We start from the raw sequence: 18,700 nt of genomic DNA, 5'->3' as shown, positions 1-18,700 counted from the left end.
CTAAAGTTACCATTAGGATTGTTGTATATTTTGATCATATCTCCTCTCAAGCCTCTCTTGGAGAAGTAGTTTATTGTTTGTAGTCGTTCCTCCTAATGGAGGTCCTCCAGCCCCCTTTTCAGCTTTGTCAGCTTTGTCACCTTATCTGGACTCTCTCCAGTTCCAGCACATCCCTCCTATGGGCTGGAGAACCGAACTGGATTGCACACTCAAGATGTGGCAAAGCCAAAGTTTTATAAGCAGCAGGATAGTTGTTCTCTCGAGTAAAAAACCTTTTTTATGCATGCCATTGCCGAGTCTGTGATCTACTAGGACCCAAGATCTTTTTTCATGTTGGATTTCCCCAAAAGGTTCTCCCTCTAGTGTGTAACTCACATTCAGATTTTCAGCCCCAAGTGCATTACTTTACATTTTTTAACATTAAAGGAGTTGTAAAGTCAGAAGGTTTTTTTATCTTAATGCAGTCTATGCATTAAGATAAAAGCCTTTGGGTGTAGCAGACCACCCAGCACCCCGTAATACTTAACTTAGCCCTATCCCTGTCCAGCAATGTCTACGAGTCCCTCGGCTGTCCGAGGATCTCTCTCCTGATTGGCTGACACAGGGTGCCATTGGCTTCCACGGCTGTCAATGATAATCAGTTAGCCAATCAGGAGAGAATGGGGGCGGGCCGAACAGCAGCTCCATGTCTGTGAATGGACACAGAGCTGCAGCTCGGCTCGGGTGCCCCCATAGCAAGCTGCTTGCTGTGGAGGCACTTGACAGGAGGGAGGGGCCAGGAGCAGCAACGAGGGACCTGAGGAGAGAAGAATCTGGACTGCACAGAGGAGGTAAGTATAACATGACTGTTATTTTTAAAAGAGAAAAAAAAAAACAAGACTTTACAATCACTTTAAATCTCATTTGCCATGTGAATGCTCACCCCTTTATTTTATTGAAGTCTTCTTTGTAAAGTTTCAATATAGCTTTTGCAATGGGCATATTAGCACCTATAAAAGGGTTAACTATTACAATAAGGACTTGTTAACATTTGTAAAACCCCATAGCGGAGACATGTTTTTACCACACCTGACAGAGTCCTGTGTAAAATTTCAGTTTGAAACTAGTGTTATCTATTCTTCCTTTTTGTTATTAGGATTAAACAGTGGGGAATCATGCAACGTGGATTGGTCCCATGTAAAGTGATGATCCTGATCATTGTTTAAAATTTTCATGAACTATTCAAAGTAAAAAAAATTTGAAATCTGAACCATTTCATTTCATTGTGGCCCGTGACCAGTTACCAAATCACCTAAGTGGCCCTCGATCTTCAAAAGCATCCCTGCTTTAAAGGTATTGTAAAAGTTTTTTTGTTTTTAAATAAGAAACAGGTTATACTTACCTGCTCTGTGCAAGGGTTCTGCACAGAGCAGCCTGATCCTCCTTTTCTGGGGTCCCCCCGGCTACGCTCCTGGATCCTCTTCATTGAGTGCCCAGACGGAGAGCCGCTTTCCATGGGGGCACCCGTGCGGGCATGCTCACAAGCCCCGCTGCTGCGTCTATTGACACAGACAACAGGACTCGGCCCCGCCCCCTACCACTGAATTTGACTGAAAGCAGCAGGAGCCAATGGCATTAAGGTGAATGCATTAAGGTGAAAAACCTTGAGACTTTACATCTCCTTTAAGTGTACCTAAACTGAAGCTACCTGAAAATCTTTGTTGTGTGGTCTGCCTGGCAACAAAGCCTTGCTTTCCAACCGTCAACTGAGCTGCCTGTGCTTGAGAACCTAAGACGCCAACATTTTTACATGTTGCCAATAAAATGTGTAGACCTGAATAGTGAATAGACAGGGGGCATAGGGCAGGATGGGGAGATTCTGAACCAGGGTTGCACAGGAACAGGAAAGCCAAGCAAAAGGGTCCCCACAGTACTGGAGTAAGCTATGGACAGTGCACATATCCTTTAATATGTGTATTTCACTTTTCTTAAGAGCTTTGAAACAGAAGCAGCAAAACATGCTTTAACTTCTGTGGTTCAGATATTCAAAAAAATATATAAAAGCAATAGATACACACAATTTTTATAAACATTCATCATTATAGCCTTGCAAGATTGAGTTAATGCAGAAATATTTCAGCAAGTGTTTTGGAAAAAAAAAATATGCTGCTCTGACGGCAAGGTGAATGCTAATTTTTTAAAATTTTCTTTTAAGTAACATACTCTGAGTAACAAATATTTAAGGGGCCCCCATGCCTCTAACATTCAGGATTTGCATTACAAAACGAGGACACATGTGAGGACTAAGTGGGTCTGAACTAATAAAAAGTTATCAAGATGCAGTAGAAGAGTCGTGCACAGGCACAACATTTCTCCAGGTGTCAGACATTTGCCGAAAAACATTAGCTAATCTCCCATTGGAAGATACGGTGGTAAAAGTATTAACAGGTAAGGGATTTAAGAAAAGTGTAATTGTAAGGCATTGTTCCACTCTTCAATTGGACTGACCTTCTTTAAAATAATCTGGCCAGAAATATGGACGCTGCCATTACTTAGTTGTATTCGAAGATGGAAGCATTGGGGCTGGAGTCATACTCGTCCAACTGTAATATCTAAAGCAATGACCAAGCAGCGAAGAGAGAAGAGGTGGATGACAGCCCAGGAGGCTGCGTCTTTGAAAACAAGTCAGGGCTAGCTGCTCCAACATTTCTATTCTGATTGTTTTTTCTAAGACTGAACATCAAGCGAAAAGGATTGGAGGGTTCACAGTTCATTGTTTCCTTACCAGGACCAAGCTCACCCATGGGGATCATGTCACGGCTCCCAGACTTCTTGTTTGCTGAAATGTAAGAAAAGGTTTATTCAGAAAGCCTACTCTGCATCCTGTAACTTTCACAGTCATTTTTATGATCATTGACAGATATTATCCATCAGTATTAGATTTTAGTTGTTTCTGGTGCATGTATACCTGTTCTAAACCATTGGCAGGAATGAGAGATCTTAAACATTCCCTCAGTGGCGTACCAACGGGGGTGTGCCACTCACTGGGGGGGGGGGGGGGGGGGTCAGCCCGGAGTCCAGCCTGGCGCGGCTTCTCTGTGCAGCGACAGCTCCTTCAGTCCGTGCTGCTCGCGGGGGGGGGGGGGGGGGGGGTGCTCTGGGGAGAAGGTAAGTGCCTGCTGTGCAGCCTTGTGTGTGCTGGATAGGACGGGGCGGCTGCATATAGATGAATTGATATTTCCCCTGCTGCTGCTGGATGATTCTCCTCCTCTCCCTCCTGCAGACATCAAGCAGCAGCAGGAGAAATATGGAAATATCAATTCATCTATATGCAGCTGCCCCCAGTGCTCTCCAGTTCCCCCTCCTATCCCCATGCTCTCCATCCCCCTGGTTTTCCCCGCCGGCCCTCCCGTGCTCTACACCCTGCGCTTTCCAACCCCCCCTTAATTCTCTCCAGTCCCCCCCTCCCCCCCCTGCCCTTCAGCTCCTCCAGTGCTCCCTGCTTTCCCTGTGCTCTCCGGCTCCCCTTGTGTTCTTTTATCTTCTATCATGTCTGCAGTCTCTGACCTTCTCTTGTATCACGTCTGCAGTCTCTGACCATCACCTGTACCATGTCTGCAGTCTCTGACCATCTCCTGTACCATGTCTGCAGTCTCTGACCATCTCCTGTACCATGTCTGCAGTCTCTGACCATCTCCTGTACCATGTCTGCAGTCTCTGACCATCTCCTGTACCATGTCTGCAGTCTCTGACCACCTCCTGTACCATGTCTGCAGTCTCTGACCATCTCCTCTACCATGTCTGCAGTCTCTGACAATCTCCTGTACTATGTCCGCAGTCGCTGACCATCTCCTGTACTATGTCCGCAGTCTCTGACCATCTCCTGTATCATGTCTGCAGTCTCTGACCATCTACTGTATCACGTCTGCAGTCTCTGACCATCTACTGTATCACGTCTGCAGTCTCTGACCATCTACTGTATCACGTCTGCAGTCTCTGACCATCTACTGTATCACGTCTGCAGTCTCTGACCATCTACTGTATCATGTCTGCAGTCTGACCATCTACTGTATCACGTCTGCAGTCTCTGACCATCTACTGTATCATGTCTGCAGTCTCTGACCATCTCTTGTATCACGTCTGCAGTCTCTGACCATCTACTGTATCATGTCCTCAGTCTCTGACCATCTCTTGTATCACGTCCGTAGTCTCTGACCATCTCTTGTATCATGTCCCCAGTCTCTGACCATTTCTTTATCAGGTCCGTAGTCTCTGACCATCTCCTGTACTAAGTCCGCAGTCTCTGACCATCTCCTGTACTATGTCCGTAGTCTCTGACCATCTCCTGTAATATGTCCACAGTCTCTGACCATCTCCTGTAGCATGTCTCCCATCTCTTACTCAAACTTAAACACATTGCTAATAGTACTAGCTATCTGTTAATGCCAAAGGTAGGACTGTGCAGGGGAGGCAGAAAGTGCAAAAGGGGGAACTGTGAGTAGAGAGACGGGGGGCAGACTGTAAGGGGCACTGCGATGGGGGGCTGTGAAATGAGTGCAATAAATATTCTTGAAAACATTACAACATTTTTGTGGGCGTTTTTACATTTTAAGGTGGGTGGGGGGGTGCCAGATATAGGATCCGCCCCAGGTGCCAAATGCTCTAGGGTACACCACTGCATTCCCTAGATGTGCATGACTGAGCTTTAGCTTTTTTTCATCCACTGTGTCTCCTTACTTGACAAGGCTTGGTTAAAAACAGGGTGATACATCATGACACCAGCACATAAATGAAAAATGTATAGCTTCTTTACACAGATAAGTGGCTGCTATGGGTGAAACAAAGTTTAGCTGGACATACGTGAAGTGTTGACTCAGCCTAACCAATTAAAACAAAGACCAAATGTGCCAGCACCTATATCCAAGGGTTAATAAATACAAAAATGTTTGTATACCATAAATTCACAGTCAGCTCCCACCTATCTAGAAAAGCAAGTTCTTACTTTGGCTTTTATCCACCAGAGGGAGTGTGCTGTCATCAAATCCAGATTTCCCATTACCTTTCGATCCCTTGGGCAAAGTTGATGTGGCAGACTGAAAAACAATTCAATAAATAATTAAAATAGCTTTATAAAACTGGAATTAGGAAGGAAATGGTGCTACAAATTTCTCCTGCCATCTGCCAAGACTGGCCATAGATGGATCCTTTCTTCTATTTTTTTCAATTAAGCCAGTGGGCTGAATGAAAAAAAATAAAAAACGAATGTGGGATTTCTCCATTCACACAACTAAGGTGAGGAGAGGAATCCTCTCAGCTGAGAATGTATTCTGTCAGCGGGGACTCTCCCAATGGTTGCAGCCACCAATCGAACAAAATTATCCAACAAGACAGTTCTACAGAAGTCGATTATTAGATATACTTCTGTCAAGCTAAAGTGGCCACATGTGGATCTGGACCGGCTGAATTTTGATCAATCTATGGCGAGCTTAAGTTGGTTCTTGAAACCGGTACTAATCATCCTTTGAAAATTGTTTACATGGTATGACTGATGTTTGTCAGCTAAGACTATCAATCACATTGATGTGAAGCAGAGTTCTGTCAAATACATCATAGAAACAATTGTCTGGAGGAAATGGTTCAAGAGAGATAGTATGTACTATTAAAAAGAGAACAACAAAAATTTGGTTAGTTTTAGTTTGGTAATTAAAATACATAAAAGTCTACATTTTTGCATGTCTTTTCAAGATATAGATTTGATTTATAGTTGTATACAAAAGCTGCAGGGTCCTTTGACAATTGAAAACCACATCTCAGAGAATATGTGTGCACCCATTGAGACATAGTTGTAAACTAAACAAAGCCACAAATAGAGGGTTAAATGTGGTAAGTAGGTGTAAATGAGAAAAATACCACTTTATCCTGTACAATATACAACGTAGCATATAGCCAGTAAATATGGGTTTGCTCCCAGATCTCAGGCTAAAGAGAAGCTACACTAGCCTATTAATAAACCTTATATTGGATTATGAATTTATTTTCTGTTAAGGTACAAATAATTTTTTTTTTTAAGTTTCTTAATTGTTTTAAATATCCCAATACATACAACTATAAATTCTGTATGAAAATATCTTGCTTCAGAGTGATGAAAAGAATGAGATTTAGACCACAGTGTGAGCCTTGGAGTAAGAAGGTGGCTGTGAATACACGTCGGTCTGAACACAGCATGAAGACAAAATGCTTTATAGCACCACCTTGCTTGTGAGCAAAGTAAACTATTCTAATCCTGTGCGGCACTGTAGAATATAATAGCAGCTTCCCCACTGTAATAACATTCTAAATGTTGCCTCTGAGAAAACACTGATCGTGTGCCAAATTGTGCCTTGGTTATGAATATCTGAAGGCAAGCCTCCATCTGATAAAGATGCCCTCTGAGACTGAAAAGCTTATATGATGCAACTCTCCTCAGTGCTGCACAGTTTATTAAAAGAAGAGCAAGACATGATGATAAACAGCAGGATGGTGAAACTCTTCACATTACGGTCTCAGTCAGATGTAAACAAGTAGCAGATTATCACAGAACTATTGTCTTTATTGGCTGCTTTGTAATCATCTGGCACAAAGGGAAGGATCACCAGTAAGTTTATCATCAAATATTTTAAGCAATGTATTTACGCAGTATGTCAGTGTGACACAAAAAAATGAAAAACCTGGAAGCGGATAGGTTTCTATGCAGAGCTGCACCAGATTTAGTAAATATGTCCTCTGTGCGTACAGCACTAAAAACATTACAGGCCAACACTACGTGGTACAAATCAAAGAGTCCACAACACTCCCTTCTGTTCATTGCTGACTCAAAGTGCATGTACCTAGCACACTCACTTCTCAAAAGGTGGTCAGGTTAGCACCTCTTAAGTATTATTGTAGTCTTTATGAAGCAGGGTAGCCAATGGAAAAGCTTGTTTTATTGTTAAAGGTTACCCAGCATTACAAAGACTGAATGAAAACGGACCACAGCATAAATGCATAACATAACCCAGGCTCATCATTACTACAATCAAAACCCAGATAGAACGTCTGCTGGGCAGGGATATACTTTACACTTTACTATGAGTATATGTAGATTGGGAAGTATGAATTTTATTCGGATTGGGATGAATAAACCTTAGGTTGTCATATTTCTACACACACACTGAATACTGAGTGATTAAGAGATCTGCAGGCCATACCTGAAAGTTTGCCTTGTTCCACCCTTCTTTCTGAAGAGCGTTTCGAAGTTCCTTGTAGCTCCATATCATCTGTAGGACATGGGAAGCAGCCTTTACCTCTCTTGGGGACTGACTGAATAAGATGACAGGAGAAGACTTTGTTATCAGGGAACCAAAAACGACACATATAAAATTCGCTATGCAATGCTCACAAACACATGCAGTGAAGAAAGTACTACACATTCTGAAGAATGTATAAATATTAATAATTTGTGTCATTTCTAACTTCTTTAAAGTTGAATTTTACCCATAACTTGATAGAAAATATTATTTAGCAAGGAACATACATTTAAAATTAATAATTATGCTACCAAAATTAGAATGTGCTGAAAATTGCCTCCAGAATTGTTCCCGTTTCTTCTTGCTGAAGGTTGCCATTTTGCTGAAGCCCAGAGCCCCTGAGCCTAAATTTTTAGGCCCCTTTCACACAGGGAGTCCGTTCAGCTCCACCTGTCAGTTTTTTTGGTGGATCTGAACGGATGCCCCATGCATCTCAATGGGGCATCGGATGTCAGCGGAGATATGTCCGCTGACATCCGATCTGTCAAAACCGGACTGATGGAAACCCTGTTTTCCATCCGTCTGGCGGATTGGATCGGATGAGAACGGACAGACGGTCCTTTCCCATTCCCCCATAGAGAAGAATGGGGACCTGACAGCTGTGTCTCCGCACACAGCGCGGAGACACAGCTGTCATCTGCCTGCTCAGCGAGGGATGGATCCCCCGCTGAGAAAAACGGAGTCCGCCTGACGGACTCCGTGTGTGAAAGGGGCCTTAGGCTGTCAGCAGATCAGCCTCTAGTGGCTCTGATTTTCAGCACAGTGCCAAAACTGGAGAGCAACTGAGCAAGTGCAGAGCAGAGTGAGACAGTGTATTACTGGATTTTATACAGTATAGCGACATCTTTTTAATGTTTTACATAGCTTTACCTGCAAAAGGGGTTAGCCTGGAGTGATCTAGCATGACTTTTCTGACTGAATTGTATTGAATTTTCTGACTAAAGTACACTTTAAACTTATTCCCTTAAAGAAAAAAAAAAAAAAATTGGATTTTTGTACTTACCGTAAAATCCAAATCGAGTTCATTGACGGACACAGCGCTCCATAAATCATAACTACAGGGTTATATTGCCTCCTCCAGGAGTAGGATTAGGCAGAACAAAACACTTGGCTACGCCCATGGGCCATTCTCAGCTAGTATATAACCCCCCTCTCTGCCGTAGGTATTCAGTTTAGTAGCAAGTAGTAGTAGACTTCTCAAAACTCCTTAGAGGGGTGGGTGCTGTGTTCCTCCGATGCACTCAGAGAAATAAATTTTACGGTAAGTACAAAAATCCCATTTTCTTTCATTGGACGGACACAGAGCTTCATAAATTATAACTACTGGGACATTCAAAAGCGGTGCCAAAAGGAAAATGAGGAGTTGGGAAAATAAACCAAGGCTAAACGCAAGATTCCTAACCAGAACACAGAAGCCTTAACTGGGTCACAGGAGCCCCATCTGAAATAAAACTTAAAAAAAAACACACCCCTCTTAAACAGCAGTCTGCAAAACCTTGTGGCCAAAAGAAGCATCCGCAGATGCGAAAGTATGTACTTTGTAGAATTTTGTGAAGGTACGCACCGACAACCAAGTGGCCCCCTTGCAAACTTGAGAAACTGACTCTTGATGACAGAAGGCCCATAAAGTACTCAGTGCCCAAGTAGAATGCGCCGTGACAGGGAAAGGAGGAACCCGACCTTTAAAAGAATAGGATTGAGTCACCGTTTGTCTTATCCATCTGAGATGGTAGCAGAAGAAGCGGCGGCCGGCCCTTTCCTTGGTCCTTATGTGACCACAAAGAGCGAGTCTGACCTCCAAAAGTACTCCGTAGCTGCCAGATACACACAAATCGCCTAACCACATCCAAGGTATGCAAAGAAAATTCCTTGGGATGAGCCAGCTTGGCACACAAGGAAGGCAACACAATGGAAGTCAGAGACAACTTTGGGCACAAATGATGGACAGGGACGAAGAACCACTTTATCCCTATGGACCACTAAATAGGGACTACAACAGGATAGTGCTGCCAACTCCGATACCCTGCGAGCCAAGGTAATAGCCACCAAGAATTCCACCTTTTGGAAAATGTAGGCAAGGGAATGTCCCACAAATATTCTCAAATGGAGGTTTCTGGAGAATCAAGAGCACCAAGTTTAAAGCCCACGGTGGAAAAGGAGACCTTACAGGTGTAGCCACATGCCGGCCCCCCTGAATGAAGGTACGAACTAAAGAGTGCATGGCTAGGGGTCGCTGAAAGAAGATTGCCAAGGCAGACCCCTGGCCCTTGATGGTACTCAAGGCCATTCTCTGCTCAACGCCCCATTGGAGAAAGCCTAAGATCTGAGCCACAGAAAAGGAGTGAGGATGAGCGCCAATTGACTGACACCAAGAAATGTACAATGTCCATGTTCAATGGTATATCTTGCTGGAAGACAACTTCCTCGCCTTCACCATAGCAGGGATTACTGATCCAGACAAACCTCTATGCACCAGTACCTGGCTTTCAATAGCTAAGCCATTAAAACCAACAACTGTAAAGCAGGATGGTAGATCAGCCCTTGGGACAACTGGTCTTCTCTAAGAGGAAGCCCCCAATGGACGTTTACGGACACCAGACTAATTGGAAGACCCTTGCCCTTGATTCCTCGCAGGATGATAATGGCCTAACCATTCCCTAAGGACGCCTGTAGCATCTACCAGAGGAACCCGTGACCTCGCCACAAACCTCCTGTGGAGCCAAACCTGCTAAAGGAGCTGCATGTAGGACTTTGCAAACAGAACTGTCTTGAAGGTGGATACCACCAGACTCAGAACCTGTATGCAAGTCAGGAGAGAGAACTGTCTGTGTGCAGCCGGTGAATCACAGCCTATGGTTCCCGAAGTTTGTCCAGAGGAAGGACCACACTGGTCAGAATTAAAATCACCTCGGTAAATCAATTCCCTGGACAGGGATAGGGGGGACCTTAGGTAGTTCGGATGTCACCCGAACCATTGCAGGAATTATATCTGCACAAAGAGACTTCGGGCCTAAAAACCCGAAATGGACAAAAAATTTGTCCCCCTTTCTGGGTACCCCCAAAAGAATTTTGTGGATCCCCTTGACGCTCATGAAGGAGGTCCACGGGGCCGGAACCCAGCAAAGATGTCCCCCCACCCCAATAATGAGTCAGGGCAGACCTTCATGCTGAAGGGGGTCTTGTCTGTAGGCCTGTAGAAGCCAGCTCTAGTCTTACCGGACCAAGGATGCTTGAAACCACCTGGGGAAGACTTGGAGGATTCATTTCCCTTATTCTCAGTCCCAGAAGCACAATATTTTCTATGGGATGAGGAGGAGGGCCCCCGTCTGCGACGAGGCTCCTTCCGTTTCTTGGATTGTGGCAGGAAGGTACTCCTCACCCCCTTGAGATACTTAATGATGTCATCCAGAGTAGCCCCAAACAGATGATCATGGCCACATCAGCCTCATCCTCCATTCTTAAATGCAGTAGTAAGTGCGTCTACCAGCGCTTTTTCATTTGCTGCTGCGACAATAGAGGAATCGCCCTCACTTTCGGACAGATCTGGGGGTGCGAGATCAAGCCCCCTTGGACGGGCCATGTCCACAGCGGCATCAGGCTTAGAATTAGATGGGACTCACTGAGCAGGGGAAGGCAGGGGATGCTTCCTCCTGGGCCTTTGCCCACATGCCAGTTCCATCCGGGTTACCAAGGACTGTAGTATCGTCTTCAGCGCAACCATGGGAAGCTGGGGTTCCGAGGGACCTGTCAACTCCATGAGGGGGTCAGTGGGGAAGATACGACCCTGAGGCTTCATAGGGAAAAGGAAGACCTTGCAGCACAAAAGATCTTTTGACACCATCCAATGCACAAAGTACCTATCAGCAGAGAGAGAGAGAGAGATAACAGGGACCCCTAAGGACTCACCCTATCTACCAAAGGAGTGCCATTATTCCGACCCAGCAACCCATGGATGCCATCTACTTCATATATCCATGGACAGGAAGAGGAGACCGAGGAGGAAGAGGAGTGTTCTGACCTCTCCACGAGGTCCTGGCCTCGAGCATCTCGCCGGACTAAGGGAAAATGACCAGCTAAACCAAGGGAAAATGGCCACTGTGACGTCATCAGCCCTACCGAACATGGTCGCCGGCTGCCGAAGCATGCTGCCAGGAACACACTGTGCCTTCTAAACCTCTGCGCCCTCTACAAGAGGGCCCCTGCCTCCATCACTAAAAGGTACTGTACACCACCAGGCAGGGACAACATTTAGGGGGAAGTTCGCTGTGCGCTGCTGCACCCTCTGCACTGGAACACCATCCCCCCAGGACACACACCACTCTAGGACCGAAAAAAGGGGAATAGTGGGGAAGACCCCTAAGGGTCTCTGCCGCCTGCCCTGGGACCCCCACCAGTACGTGGGGTTGGCGGGGAGCCCACTCGACCGAGGAATTTTAGGGTGGGAGGAGGGAACCCGCAGGCAGGCCCAACCATCCCAGGAGAGACCCTGCGGGACGTTTAACTCGCCAGCCAGCCTCTGTCCGTGTGACTTTGTTGCGGCCGATCTAGCGCATAGCTGCGGTCTGCATGCGCTTCCTGGCCGGATTGGGGGGACCACTGTATCTAGATTACCCAGCCCGTCGCCCTGCCCGGCAGTTGAAAAAACAAAGATGCAAGGAAGGAGAAAAAATTGCTAGGACCAAGAGATCCCCGCAGGGAGCCTAGGCCTTTACTCCTGACTAGACAGATTAAAACTGAATACCTATAGCAGAGAGGGGGGGGGGTTATATACTAGCTGACGGCCCATGGGCGTTGCCAAGTGCTTTTTGTTCTGCCTAGTCCTACTCCTGGGGGAGGCAATATAACCTAGTAGTTATGATTTATGAAGTGCTGTGTCCGTCAATGAACGAAAGAGAAAGATGCAATTTACTCCAAACAATTTGCAGTTCAGTACTGTTTGCTTGGTGGAAAGTGCCTCCCCATACTACCCTATAATGATCTAGTTACTGCAAAGTGTCCTGATATGCTGCACAATAGTGAACTTAAGTTACAAAGTACTGTATACACATAGAATTTGGAAATTACAGCCCAGACGCTAGAGCTGCAGATTCTTTAGAGCTGTATTTTTTCAACCAGTCCGCATGGACTATTAACTGGTAATTTTTTGCAGATCTTTTCCCAGTATCCCAGGTGGAATGAGTGCTTTTCATGTAAACTGTATCTAACAAACACAGCTGTACAAGTCACTAGAAGACTTGTACAGCTAAGGTCTAGTTTTTTTTTTTTACCTTAATGCATGTCTGTGAAAAAAAAAAAAAGCACTCTCCCCTCCCCTTCCCTCTTTCTAAACATGGAGGCTTCTTTCAGTCCTGTACTGTGCCTAGCTGCAGCTCTTCTTTCATCTCTTCCTGCTCTCACTGCACACAGACTAATGGAAGCTATTGGCTCCTGCTGCTGTCAGTCAAGTCCTGTGAGTGGTGAGCTTCATGGGCACACCCAACTCACCCGGCTTGCTAAAGGGGCACTGGCACGAAGGAGGGGGGACTGCCAAAGAAGCAGTAAGGGACCACTCTGTTCAATATCCTTACAGAGAGCAGGAAAATATAACTTTTTTCCCCATTTAAAAAAAAAATGCCTTTAGAACCACTTTAACCGGTTGCCGACCGCCGCAAGTACATATAGTGCGGCGGTCAGCCCCGGCCAGGCAAAGTGATGTACCGGTACGTCACTAGCCTGGGAGCCAATAAAGGGCGGGCACGCGCCGCTGGAGGCGCACTCCCGCCTCGTTCACGGACACCTCCGTGCGTGTGACCGGCGGACTTGATGTCCGCCGGTCACTCGCGATCGTCCGCTGTGAAGGGAGAAAGGCAGGAGGCTAGTGTAAACAAAGCCGCCTGTCATCCTTCCCTGTGTAAAAGCACTGATCTAACGGCCCTGCTATGTAGGACCCTTGATCTGTGCTGTTACACACACAGCCACATCCCTGCACAGTAAGAAGCACGCCCCTAGGGACACACAGTCACTGCATCTCTAAAAGTTAACCCCTTCCCTGCCAGTGTCATTTTTACAGTAACAGTGCATTTGTATAGCACTGTTACTGTAAAACGTGTCAAAACTGTCAGTCAAGGGTCCGATCTGTCCGCCGCAATGTCGCAGTCCCGCAAAAAAAAAAAAAAATTGCAGATCGCCGACATTACGCGTTAAAAAAATAAGCAACAAAAATGACAAAAATATTTCCCTTAGTTAGTAAACGCAATAACTTTTGCGCAAACCAATCAAAATACGCTTATTGTGATTTTTTTTTACCAAACATAGGTAGCGGAAAACTAATTGGCCACAAATTTTAAAAAATTTTGATTTTTACATTTTTTTTGGGGGGGGGGGGGAATTTCATATAAAAAATGTGAAAAATAGTTACTTTTGCAAAATTTAACTCTTTTTTTGATTATAGCGCATGATCAAAAATCGCACACGTGATCAAATACCACCAAAAGAAAGCTCTGTTTGTGGGAAAAAAAGGACATAAAATTTGTTTAGGTACAGCATCGCACGACCGCGCAATTGTCCGTTAAAAATCACGCAGTGCCGAATCGCAAAATATCCCCTGGTCAGAAAGGGGGTAAAATCTTGAGTGGTTAAGCTAACTATACATTTACAGGTTTCTCTTGTTCAGTTTGCTATCCATTGTAGATGGAGGACTCACTTCTGCCGACTATTGGCCTAACAGTGACTGCATATTGCAATCACTGTTTAGCCCACAATTTTGCACCGATACTCCAACAAGTGTCAATTAAAGAAAAATGCTGCCACTATAGTAGGTATAGTCCCAAAATAATACACAGTGGTGGTTTACAAACATACTTGGACAAGAGTTTGAGATCTGGAAGGTCAATAACCAGCAAATCCACCCTTTGTTATTTAACTGAAAATATCTAATCAGATACTGTACACTTGATTATAGGCTGTTTTACTATACTGGACATCTTATGTTGCCACTGCTGATAAGTATCTAGCTTTAGCATGCAGTTTGATTACCTTGATTTGTTAATTGTGATGAGTTTTTCAATTCCCTGTGTCTGGATGAGAGAGCGTGCATTTTCTGAGCTGTCTGTGACTATTTCATGGATGGTATTAAGCACAGCTACCACAGTGTCTTCCTCCAAGTTCTTGGCAGGACGCTGCTGCCCTCCGGGCAGGTTTCGCACCAGTTGACCCATGGCATAATTGCCTGAGGTAGAAAGAGATGTTATACAAAGCATTGCTGTAATATATTACTAAAGTCTTAATACGCTTCAGACCAGCATCATTTTGGAATAAAAAACCCTTTATGACCCTTTATAATTTATAATTTATGGTAAAAAACCCTGTAGACTACTAATTTTATACCATTTCTATTAAAAATGTTAAAGACCAGATAATAAAGAAGTGTTTTATTCAGTGATAGTTTTGGTCTGAAGTACTGTGAACTGGAGGACCAATGAGTGTGGAGGTACCTGGACCATAGCACATCTCCAGACTGTTCAATCCTGTTGCATCTTTTAGTCAAAATCTAAATTTCATATAAAGACATTTAGCTGTGACTTGCCATGCAACATTCTGAATTATTGTGAATATTACAATCACCACCGCCTGAATTACCAGATTAAATATTTACCAATTATAAAACAATGATTTAAGAAATATTCCATTCCTGAGCCCAGTTTAAAATATTTAGAGGATTCAGCTACAGTTTCTATATTGTTGCTTGGAAACCAAAGCTTTTCATCTCTGTGAAGGGCACAGACAAATACATCAATGGTCCAAGTCATGGCTGAAATCTCATCTATTAATGAGTTCTTAAACCATAACTTGCAGTTTTATATACTTCCAAAAAAAATTAATTCTAATGAAGGCTGCTCTATAATATACATACTGGGAACAAGACACGGTAGAACACTACATAAGGAGGAGACACATAGAAACCATACTGAGTTTAGATCTGGCGAGAGCTACCAGAAGCTTCATCTATATTTTAGTCTTTGTAAATGTGATCCAGTAATGCAGGAGTTGGAAAGTTTGAACACATTTTAATCAGAGACCTTTGGATCTTTTTATCAAACGTCTTGTTGATCAGCACCATCACTAAAGAGAAATGGATGCCCAAACCTGTGACCAAATTTCAGAGATTTAACACAATGACCTGAACATAATCTTCAGTACAATTTAGGTCTCCACCAAGCACCCTCATTTATTAAATTAAACAGTACTAAAAGCCTCCAATCAAAAGTCTACCAAGGGAAATGACAGCAAGAATCAAAGTATATAGGTGACTGGTGGCAATGCCTATCCATACAATATGGCTGTGGACCATAATGACTCTTAGGTCATGGAGGAAACTCAGTCAGCACCATACCGGACCAAATACTGTGCACAAATTTAAACTTCATTAACCAATTTTCTACTGGGGCATTTTTTTATTTTACTGCACACGATAATATCTGCATTTTTTTGCAGTAAATTACTTTTACCCCAAAACAGTTACACATTTTCTGAAAGCAAAGATCCTGGAGAATAAAATGGTAGCAGTTGCAATGTATTAGGTTGAATAACAACATTTGCACAGTTGTTTATCAAAGTCATATTTTCTGGAGAAAATACACTAACACATTTTGGTGTAAGCAACAATAGTAAAACATAAAATATGGGGTTGCATCAAATATATAATGTTAAAATTGTGTGTGCTCGTGAAATCGCAAAGAAACTATAGCACTCAAGATTTAAAAGCCCTTACAGGTGATCAGTTTAGAGCTACCCATAAAAATATGGTCCTAGAATTATTGCTCTCACTCTGACATTGGCAGTAATACTTCACGTGTGGTGCAATTTATGCTTCTTTACACATGCGTGCCTTATGCTGCATTTTTGCATTGGGGTGTGTATAGGGATAATGGAGGTCCTTTAATTTTTTTTTTATTATTTTGATTTACTATATTTTTTTTTTAAACATTTTTTTTCTCCATTTACCTTTATTGCTATCACGCGGAGGCTAACAAGCCCCGTATGTGATAGCATGGTCAGAGGACAAGTCGCTTTTTATAAAGATATCAGGGGTCAGTTAGATTCCCAATGTCTCCACTGCCCTCAACTGGAACTGCTACCCTAGTTACAGCAGCTAAAGAATGACACCTCTGAAACCAGAAGTAATGTATGTTGCTGCTGTGTTTATTAGTCACAAAGGGGATCAGAACAGGGAACCTCTGTGGGCGCCAGCTGCAGAGGGTGCACTTTCAGCGCACCATAAAAGTGATAAAGCCAGCTCTAGAGACACTGGATTTTTACCTGAAAGCCGATAGTTGGCTGCACAAATTCATACCGAGATTGCCTTATCCTCTTGAATACCAGGATGTTTAAACACACACATTGGTAGACAAGGGGTTAAAGTTAAAAAAATAATTTTTCAGATTGACATAATAAAAAGGGACTTACCGATTAAGTCTTTGTTGCGTCTGTCCATAGAAAGGTTCCTCAGAGCTATAGCCACAGCTCTAACCACTTTGTCTGAATCAGACTGAAGCAGTTCCACAAGCACCGGTAAGCCTCTTTCTTTGCGGACCGTAGCACGGATATAGGTTGACCACTAAAAGACAGAATAGAGTTCCTATTAAATTCACTTATACAGAATGTTAGAGGGCCATAGGGTGGAGTGCCATTTGTAAAAGAAAAGCTACTGTCTACAATCTAACATTTAGCTGTGAGAAATTTGTGTTGTGTGGTGTACTACCTAAGAATTGCTAATTATCTTTCACACTACATATGCTACTACTCTACCTCAAGCAATATTATTCGTGACATGATATGCAAAAGCAAAATTTGATAAATTATAAATGTTCTACAACAGCCAACAGCCTACTGATTGACAGTGCTGCCAACTAGGTATTTATTCTATAAAGGAGAACACACGGCCTGATTGTTGTGAAAGGTGAGCTAGTGATATGTGCAATTTAACAGTACTAGGATTACCAGTGCTGAATCTGATGTCCCAGTGTGGATGCAGTAAGAAAAGGTCATATTACTTTTCTCTACACTTTAGCACCTATCAGAGGTGACATATGATTTTCCTGCAGCCCCTACATAACAATCTCTGCATTCTTCTATTGTAGAATAGTGTAGGTAATGTTCTGTTATTTTTCCATCTGTGTCACATTGAGGAGATTTCATTTTCCTTCCTGTCCTGAAGATGCAATAGGAAAAGAGATGAAATCTCCCCAAAGTAAGGTCCAAACCCACTTATCAGTAGAAAAGACCCAATTGGAAGATCCCCCTCTAACCCTGTCCAGTTGTAAACTGCGAATTTCACCAGGACAAATAAAAAGGATGAATCTTCCAGGTGGGAAAGCAGACAAAAAATAAATAAAAACTACTGTCTTACCTATCCAGACCTAAAACAAAGTTTTGCAAATAGATCCACTTTAAGCAACCCAAAGTAACCAATCAGTTTTAGGTTAACGGTTTCCCTATTTAATCTAATTTTGTTTCCCAAATTTATTGCCTACCCTGCAGGAATACTCTTGGTTGAGAAATCCTAAAATCCTACTAAAAATCACACTTACAAATGAGAAAAGGGTTGGAGGACATTTAATCTCTGGCAAATCAAATGTTAATAAGGCCAGTGAGCAGCAGTCAATGCATGGGCTGCAATCTGTAATGATAATTAATGTACATTACGGAAAAAAAATCCATTACAGTTCATACAACTAAAACTATGACAGACTGCTCCTCCTGCCTGACAATCGCCTTCCTCTATTTCTCCGAGGGCATCTTTATATGCGACGGATCATCAAGCTGAACCTTCAGCAGTAAAACTCCTGAGCTGAGTAAGTGTGAGGCAAATATGGCAGACTGAAGAAAGTACAAATCAGATTTGCAAGAACAAAAAAAAAAAAAAAAGACACTGCGCAAGATTGTGAAAAAAAAAATAACAGTGCCGGAATGCACTTTACTGAATATTCCCCAGGATTAGGAAAACAGCAGTTTCTTCTGCTTTTTGGTGACAGAAATACATTCCAACAAAAGTATATCTTTTATCCAAAATGCTGCCGTATCAATTCCTAAGCAGCATATGTACATGTTAACAAAGACCTGGAAACATTTTTAAATACCGTACATTTCCCATCAAAGCTACTGATGAGGTTGACAACTATATATATAAAATATTGCCAGTTATGCAGCTGTGATGTACAGCTCAAGTCAGCAGTTCAGAAAAAACTGGCCAACAAACTTGTAATTGGTAGTGTTCTTCTACATGGTTGCTAAAGAAGAAATCTGAGATGTTGGGAAATACTACCAAACACTATACATCCTTTTAAATGTTTTTTGCCTTGTCAGTCTCTCAAAATGTGTATTTTTATTTAACACGGAACATAAACCACTTAATTAAA

General features: G+C 43.2%; 1 protein-coding gene across 4 annotated transcripts in view; it reads right to left on the bottom strand.

The window, feature by feature from the left end:
- ARVCF (ARVCF delta catenin family member) overlaps window positions 1–18,700 on the bottom strand; it is a 380,287-nt gene that overhangs the window by 20,124 nt on the left and 341,463 nt on the right. For all 4 annotated transcript variants that reach the window (XM_082268310.1, XM_082268312.1, XM_082268311.1 and 1 more), the window contains 5 exons: window positions 16,749–16,899; window positions 14,319–14,511; window positions 7,206–7,317; window positions 4,982–5,072; window positions 2,765–2,818 (listed from right to left, as the gene is read on the bottom strand). In XM_082268310.1, the coding sequence (XP_082124436.1) occupies window positions 2,765–2,818; window positions 4,982–5,072; window positions 7,206–7,317; window positions 14,319–14,511; window positions 16,749–16,899 (601 nt within the window). The remainder of the gene's footprint in view (window positions 1–2,764; window positions 2,819–4,981; window positions 5,073–7,205; window positions 7,318–14,318; window positions 14,512–16,748; window positions 16,900–18,700) is intronic.

The sequence above is a fragment of the Pelophylax lessonae genome, assembly GCF_965119305.1.
Source record: "Pelophylax lessonae genome assembly, chromosome: 1".
NCBI lineage: Eukaryota > Metazoa > Chordata > Amphibia > Anura > Ranidae > Pelophylax > Pelophylax lessonae.
Note: the sequence above shows the minus strand (reverse complement) of the source record. Positions and strands in the feature narration are given on the sequence as shown.